Source organism: Xenopus laevis, chromosome 9_10S (genome assembly GCF_017654675.1).
Source record: "Xenopus laevis strain J_2021 chromosome 9_10S, Xenopus_laevis_v10.1, whole genome shotgun sequence".
Classification (NCBI taxonomy): domain Eukaryota; kingdom Metazoa; phylum Chordata; class Amphibia; order Anura; family Pipidae; genus Xenopus; species Xenopus laevis.
In genome coordinates, this window is record NC_054388.1 from 114058054 (window position 1) to 114066821 (window position 8768).

The 8768-nt window shown below is 43.5% G+C and overlaps 1 protein-coding gene across 1 annotated transcript; it reads left to right on the plus strand.

The window, feature by feature from the left end:
• Positions 1-4963: 4963 nt before the first annotated feature.
• On the plus strand, positions 4964-8523 carry LOC108704263 (oocyte zinc finger protein XlCOF7.2-like). The gene is made up of 3 exons (XM_018240762.2): positions 4964-4996; positions 5086-5209; positions 5683-8523. The coding sequence occupies exons 1-3, from the start codon at positions 4964-4966 to the stop codon at positions 7221-7223; spliced, it is 1698 nt and encodes a 565-aa protein (XP_018096251.2). The 3' UTR covers positions 7224-8523.
• The last annotated feature ends 245 nt before the right edge of the window (positions 8524-8768 follow it).

Below are 8768 nucleotides of genomic sequence, written 5' to 3' on the forward strand. Positions count from 1 at the left end.
GGCCACAAAAGACCCCAGGACAACATCTAAAGAACTGCAGGCCTCACTTGCCTCAATTAAGGTCAGTGTTCACGACTCCACCATAAGAAAGAGACTGGGCAAAAACGGCCTGCATGGCACATTTCCAAGGCGCAAACCACTTTTAAGCAAAAAGAACATTAAGGCTCGTCTCAATTTTGCTAAAAAACATCTCAATGATTGCCAAGACTTTTGGGAAAATACCTTGTGGACCGACGAGACAAAAGTTGAACTTTTTGGAAGGTGCGCGTCCCGTTACATCTGGCGTAAAAGTAACACAGCATTTCAGAAAAAGAACATCATACCAACAGTAAAATATGGTGGTGGTAGTGTGATGGTCTGGGCTTGTTTTGCTGCTTCAGGACCTGGAAGACTTGCTGTGATAGATGGAACCATGAATTCTACTGTCTACCAAAAAATCCTGAAGGAGAATGTCCGGCCATCTGTTCGTCAACTCAAGCTGAAGCGATCTTGGGTGCTGCAGCAGGACAATGACCCAAAACACACCAGCAAATCCACCTCTGAATGGCTGAAGAAAAACAAAATGAAGACTTTGGAGTGGCCTAGTCAAAGTCCTGACCTGAATCCTATTGAGATGTTGTGGCATGACCTTAAAAAGGCGGTTCATGCTAGAAAACCCTCAAATAAAGCTGAATTACAACAATTCTGCAAAGATGAGTGGGCCAAAATTCCTCCAGAGCGCTGTAAAAGACTCGTTGCAAGTTATCGCAAACGCTTGATTGCAGTTATTGCTGCTAATGGTGGCCCAACCAGTTATTAGGTTCAGGGGGCAATTACTTTTTCACACAGGTTTGGATTTCTTTTCTCCCTAAATAATAAAAACCCTCATTTAAAAACTGCATTTTGTGTTTACTTGTGTTATCTTTGACTAATAGTTAAATGTGTTTGATGATCAGAAACATTTTGTGTGACAAACATGCAAAAGAATAAGAAATCAGGAAGGGGGCAAATAGTTTTTCACACCACTGTAAATATTCCAAGGACTGCAGAAAGCCCTGAACAAAGTCAGCACGAATGTACTCACTCCCTTAACTGCTCGCAGAGACAGAGTATTAGATACAGCAGCCTGTGCAGGAAGAAAATAAGCCAGTTATCTATGAGCAGCAGGTCTCCTACACGGTTTGCGCGTCTCCCAGAGAGAGAATGAATCCTTGCGCCTGCTTCCTCCTACACATCGTGACGTAGCTGTGATCTACGACGAGGCAACGCTGGGTTAAGGTGAGTAAGGGGTTGCGGCCGTGCTCGTTCGCGTGTTTACAGGATCACTCACTGGCAAGTGCAGAGCAGTTTCCAATTAGGATTATCGATCAGGAGCGGCCCAATTGAATAAAATAAAGAGCGGCCCCCTCGGGCAAATGCCCGCACAGACAGATTGCCAGTCCGGGCCTGGTGCCAGATTTGTGCACTTGTGTTTGAGGAGGGTGGGGGAATTATGACAGAGAACTATTAAATAATAACTGTGATATTTTACATTAATTACAGTTAAGTGAGAAAGGCAGCTCTTTACAGAAACGTAACTAGAGGTGGGTGAGGTGGGTGGGCCCTGGTGCGTGGGTGGGCCCTGGTGCGTTGGTGGGCCCTGGTGCGTGAGGTGCAGCCGGGCCCCCGCCCCCTCTGTACGAGATTTTCGGCCGAATTTTAGTGGCGCGCAGGCTGCCCTGGCCTGCTCGCACCCCCTGCTCCCCCAGTAGTTCCGCCACTGGCTCTTTATGCACATAATTTTTGCAGTTTTACAGCAATATATGAGTGGATGATTACAAAACCATTGTGTGTTTACATGTGGGCTGCTTTGATGTTTTTGCCCTGACGCTTAAAAACGTTGGGGACCGCTGCTCTATCTGACCCCTGCAGCAGGAATAGTCCTACAGCTCATTAGCCACAACTGCCCCTCCCAGTTGACCCCTGCAGCAGGATAATGGTACAGCCCACAGTAGTAGAAAAGGTCACAGTCAGTCCTACAATTTCCTGTCTCCCAGAATTCCTCCCAGCCTACCAACAGCCAATCAGCTACTCGCGAGGAGAGACAAGCTCATGTTGAGGGGCGCCGAGATTAAGCGCTGTGAGGGCTGGAGAGAACTGCAAGCCGATTGGCTTGTTGGCTATGGGGGCGGGGAAAAACTGAAGCAGCCGTCGGTCCAGCGATTGGTTTCGATTTCTAATGAGGGACCCAATGTAAATGTCTGAGCGTCTGACAACCAAAGCCGATTAGAGGCCCGACTATACTGTATAAAAGGTAATAAATTACGCTATACATAAGTATTGTAAATTGTGCAGTCCGTAGAATTCTGGGATTTGTGGTTCCGCTCTATCCATGAGTCCGCTCTTATGTCTAAATAAAAAACTACAATTCCCAGTGGGCCCCAGTAGCTGACGCTAGCATACTCACATGGTGACGCAAAGCCAATCAGTGTGGTGCCTTGCCTTAGAGCGAGGCTTGGAGGTGGCGCTTCTAGAACAGGTATTACTGAGGTGGGAATCCTCATATCGTGCAGTTGCGCTTACGTTGTGGGTGTGTGCGTTTGTTGTGCCCGGTGATTTGGCTGTGGCGCCTTTCAGTGCTCAATGGGCCGTAGAGGGTTCGGCCTTTGGTCCGTGGGGTTATTGATTGGGCCCTGCTGTACTTTGCGCTTCCCAACGTGTTTGTTTTATTGCCAGTGACGGAAGTATTTGTGTTTTTATTTCCTTGGCTGCAGCTATTAATTTCCATGGGAGCAGCTGTGTTTTAGACATAACTGTGTGTCTTATTTGTTGTGAGTGTGTTTGTCAGTGTGAGGCGTGTGGTGAGGCCCATTCCTCCCTCAGAGACCTGTATATTAGCTGCTCTGTGTGGGGGATAAAGCCGACATACATGTGCAGATTTTATCTTTGTATCCAACAAACGATCTGACCTCATAATCTTCTGACCTGTCACTGACCATTCCGATTAAATAAAGTAGTAGAATAACAAATCAGACGATATTCTGCCTGTGACAACAATCGTACAATCGTTATGTCTGACAGAAGTGACCGTCACCATTGATACTGTCAGGTAATACATACAGAGATTTTATCATTAGCCGACGGAAATCTTCTAACCTGTCCCATTGACTAAACAACCGATCATCATCATCATGGTACAACAAATGTCAGGATGATCCACACACAATCTGAAAATTGTTCCACTTTATCTTTTGGCCAGCTTAAAGGAGACGTGTAAAAAAAAAAAAAAATGAATAAAAACATACCAGTGCGTTATACTCATTTAGATATAGAAGAATTGTGCTTAAAAAGTAGTGTTTCAGGCTGATTTATTGAATATTTCTGCAAAACCCTAATAATCCCTCCCTTCTCTTCCACTTGCTGCTCCCTGAATTCCCAGGCTGTACACTCAGCTCACTGCACTGTAGGACAGGAACCAATCAGCAGCTAGCAGGACCTGATAGGGAACTGAAGCCTGTCTGTGCTTGTGTGACTGCAGGGCTGTGATTGGCTGTCCCCTCCTACTGTGCTTCTGCCAGGGACCATTAGGACACGCCCACCCCTCATTTGACACACAGACAGGGACCAGAGAACATCTATCGGGAGCTCCAATAAAGGGGCCATTTGTAAAGACAATATTAATTTACAGCAAAAAGTAAAACCAACACCATATATTATACACTATTGCCTACAAAATAAGGACTTGTTCATGTATCCACTATGTCTCCTTTAAATCAGTGGCCTGTCTGACTGATAATCTGATAACGTTGGGCAGTTTAGTAAATGAATCTGGGCTTTGCTTCAGTGCCGTCCTCTCCCAGTGGTTCTGCGTCGCTGTTATAATTCAGTTTTTGGTCGGGGATCTGCATTAGTGGTTCTACCCAATGCGTTCCATATGGGGCTAAACTGTGCAAAGATCCGCATGTATGGTGAACACTGAGGTGCTTTGGGGGCAATTGTTTGTCCATTATGTATAATGAGATTTGATTAAATTATTAATAAGGAAGAAATAGAAGATACATAGGAAAAAGTAGAAGTCTTGGGCCACTGGCACCCAGTGCAATTAAGGTTGTATCACTATGGTGAGCAGTGAGTGAATGACACCCTTCTGTTTGCCAGGCAGCTCGTGCCATGTGGTTAGCCGTGGAATTGTGAGTCTGTAAAGGGTGACCATGTGCCAGCCTGGGTGCCATAAGAATGTTGTCATAGGAGAGTTTGCTTTTATCATAGTCATACTGACAGCTAAGTCCATTAACTAAATGCTTGATGATTTCATTGGATGTCGGAATCACATGGCATGCAGTGGTCACATGATCCAGAAAATGCTGAGGTACAGTGGAAAAAGACTGTATTTCACTGTCTCCCTTATATTTCAGATTTTCCATTTACACCGCATAATATATGGGCAGAACCATCTCTTCTCTGGCTCATGCACTTTAGTACTTGGGTTCCCTCCTCCTGAATGCACATTCCTTCTCACCGTGTTCGTACACATCACACGGCACGGGTGCAGTTGAGGGATGGAGGAACATGGCACCTTACCAGGCCACTGCAGTTGCAGTTAGGGATATTGCTGGGAATAATCCTCCATAGAAATGTCTAACCGCTTCATTCCAGGTCCGTCCCGCCCACAAGGAGCCAATGGGAATGTGGGAGGAAGCGAGTGACACAGGGATGAAGGGGAAGAAGGATAAAAAAGAGCGGAACAAGAGAATCCTGAATCTGACACTGGAGATGATCTATCTGCTGACTGGAGAGGTGAGGGGCACTGTGACTGGCACACTGACAAGAGACTGTCTGTCTGTACAAAGGGGGTCTCTCTGCAGCTCAAACACCATTCTCTCTTCCTTTCAATATTTAGCACTACATCCCTAGGAAGAAGTCAGATGATGGGGGGGCCCTGCATGCCCCTGGCTCCGTCATACAGAAGGAAAATAACAAGAATGACAAGAAGATCCTGGAACTCATGTCCAACATCATCCAGCTGCTGACTGGAGAGGTGGGTACAGCGGCCCCTTATTGTTTAGTAACAGTGGATGATAATCCCTTTCTCTGGCTGGGGAATGACTGGAACATTGTGTGTGACAGGTTGCCTTAAGGACTGATCATGTTTCCATCTATTTTTCCTTGGACGAGTGGGACTATATAAAAGGAAACAAGGACCTTTATGAGGAAGGGATGAAGGAGGAGCCACAGCAGCTCCAGTCACTGGGTGAGTAATGGGAGCAGGTGTATAACTGAACTATGATTATGGTATGTACACAGATTTTATGCAAGTACAATACAAGTAGATATCTACTCAGAATGATTTTAGAAATAAAAGGGCTTCAGAACATCACAAGCAATAGCAAGCCTGCCAATGGATTAAGAATAACATTTAAATTCAGGAAGAGCTACTGGGTTTCTTTGCCTTCTCTAGATAAACACTCATAGTATGGTGGCAACTGCTATAAGCAACTAATGGGAAGCAGAGTCATTAACTCACACATTGTCTTCTCATACTAAATGTTATGACTACATGTATCATTGAACCTGTAGTAGTCAACATTCCTCCAGCTCGAACTTTAATTCCCGCAGTAACTTCTCTGATTCATTTTTTTGTGTAGCAACTGGTTGAGTAGTACAAACGCGGGAAAGTTCTGTTTATGACCATTATGTGCATTTAGACTTTTCTTTCTTTGTCAGGTTGTGAGTATGATGAGAAGAGCAATGCAAAGGCAAATGTGGCTGAAGAAGCTGCGTTTCTTACAGACTGGAATCCTCCACATACCGACACTCTTCCAGCAGAACTAATTGGACCACAGTGTGGTATTAAAAAGGGGCCGACTTTATGTGAAGGTGAAAACCAACCAGATTGCAGCATTAACCCACTTACAGAACAGATACAGGAAACAGATACACCTACTCCTATCATGGGATGCAGCCTGAATAACCGCTCTGATATTAATCACAATGTATTTGGTAAAAATGTGTATATAAATACCCCACATGCGTCCCACCTTTTCAAACATCCTTCCGAAGTGATCTATAACTGCACTTCCTGCATTAAACGTTTCGGAAACAGCTATGACTTTGTCAGGCATCTGAGAACTCACACAGGGGTGAAACCGTTTTCTTGCTCTGATTGTGGCAAATCTTTTACTCGTCGCTCAAATCTGAATGTACATTGTAGAACTCACTCAGGAAACATCCCACAGAGCCAACAGCACACAGCAGCAAATGGTGTTAAAGATGCAGCAGGTTTGTATGATGGAGCAAACCAATCAGATTGCAGCTTTAATGCACTTATGGAGCAAACATGGGGATCAGATACACCTACTCCTATCTTGGGATGCAGCCTAAATAATAACTTTTCAGGTAATTATATATCAGTTGCTTCTAATAAAGAGCGTCTTTCATCAAAACCGAGAAACCAATCAGATTGCAGCTTTAATATACTTCCAGAGCAGATTCGGGAAACAGATACACCTCCTGTAATGGGAGGCAGCAAGAAGATCAGCTTGTCCTCTAAATATATATCAGTTTCTATTAAAGAGGAAACAGCTTCATGTGAAGAAGGAAACCAATCAGACTGCAGCATTAATCCACTTACAGAACAGATACAGGTAACAGATACACCTATTCCTGTCTTTGAATGCAGCCAAGAAGATGGATTGCCAGCAATTAAGCTCAGTGACTACAATGAAAACATAAAGAGTTCCCCCCTTACATCCCAGCTACCCAATCGTGCCATACAGATGCTGTACACCTGTACCGAATGCCATAAACATTTTACAAAGAACGATGATCTGATCAGGCATCAGAGAACTCATTCAGGGGAGAAACCGTTTTCCTGTTCCGAATGCGGCAAATGTTTTACGCGTCGCTCAAACCTTAATGCACATTTTCGAATTCACACAGGTGAGAAACCATTCATTTGTTCCGATTGCGGCAAATGTTTCACTCGCAGCTCCCTGCTCATCATACACAAGAGAACTCACACTGGGGAGAAACCATTTACATGTAGCGACTGTGGGAAATGTTTTACAAATCACTCAGATCTTAAAATCCATCACAGAATTCACACCGGAGAGAAACCATTCACTTGTAACGAATGCGGCAAATGTTTCACCCAACGAGCGCACCTTCGAGTGCATCGCAAAATCCAGAAGATTTGTAAACGATCCTACTTTGATGTGAGGACTCTCGTTTCTGATCCAAACTGCACTTTCACAATAAATGTGTAGACGAGGAAGCTTATGACTTTTGTGGACTTCACTTACACATTAGTGAACGGAACTGCCACGTGGGGCATAGAATTAGGAAAATGCTTTGTTTTCCTGCTGAGAGCCAAGTAGAAAAATTAGGGAAGCACTAAATCCACTATTTGCGATTCAGCCGAATTCCCAAATCTTTTGTGAACCAAATCCGAATCTTAATTTGCATGTGCAAATTAGTGGCAGGAAAGGAAAAATTGGGAACAATTTTTTTTTTTTTTACTTCCTTGTTTTGTGACGAAAATTTGCATGATGTCCCTCCCCGCTCCTAATTTACATATGCAAATTAGGATTTCGATTTGGCCAGGCACAAGGATTCAACCAAATCCGAATCCTGCTGAAAAAGGCTGAATCCTGGATTTGAATCCTGGATTTTGGTGCTAGTAATGGGGAAATATAGAGCAATATAGGACTGGAAAATACAGGAATGGACTGGACTCACGGTATTATGAGGTCTCATTCACATTTAGGCAGTGAGGAAGTCTGATCTGAGTGAATTGGAGAGTTGCACAAGGACTTGACATACATAACAATAAACAGGATTTCCCCCTACCTGGATGATAAAAATGTAAAATCACATTAAATATTGATATATGTGAGCTTTTCCATGTGCTTCTAGTGTAGACAGCTGAGAAATGTGTGATGGCAGAATATCATGTGATCCCTAGAGTGCAAGCCTATCCCATCGACACATTTGCAATGAGGGATGCGTCCTGGTAACTGGTCTAGATATGTCGTTTATGCCAACCAAAATCAGTATGACTCTTCCCTCCCATGTTTATATTTTGCAACCCCCTGAAATGAAAGCCTAAAATTCTACATTCATTAATTGTAAGCTCCTTTGAGATAACGAGGTTAGCTTGCTGCCATTGCTTCCTGCGTGATCAAAACCTTATCTCCTGAGCCCTCCATGCTGGGAGCAGATTAACCACCACGTATTTCTGTAGTGACATTTACACACTGACGAGACTCAAGAACATCTGTGTCCAGCCTTATACTCCTGAATGTAATGAGTAAGAGAGTACAAGGCAGACAGATACCCTGAGTTATACAGGTAGACTTTATTATGGCTAGTTGTTACTATAGAAGCAGATAATTATCAGCAGAACCTGGTGTCACTGTCCTTCTCTCTGGGAATCGGACTCACTAGATATTAGTGATCAACTTTTTTAGCAGTGTATGAGGATCTCAGTATTTGCCTTATAAGAGATGTACATGAATTCCATCGTTGTGTTATGGTAATAAAAATAATTTGGGTCATTTGAAAATCCTTCTGTGGTCTCCTATTTTGCGGTCTTCATAAATCGATTTTGAGAGTGTGGATTTCCATCTTCAAGGAAACTGGGTTATAGCTGCATTTAAAGGAGACATATAGTATAAATTAAAAAAACCCTAATTTTATAGTCAATTATAAGTAATATATGGTGTTGTCACATTGTGCTAAAAAATTATATTATCTTTAAAAATAGCCCCTTTATTAGAGCTCCCTATAGATGTTCTCTGGTCCCTGTCTGT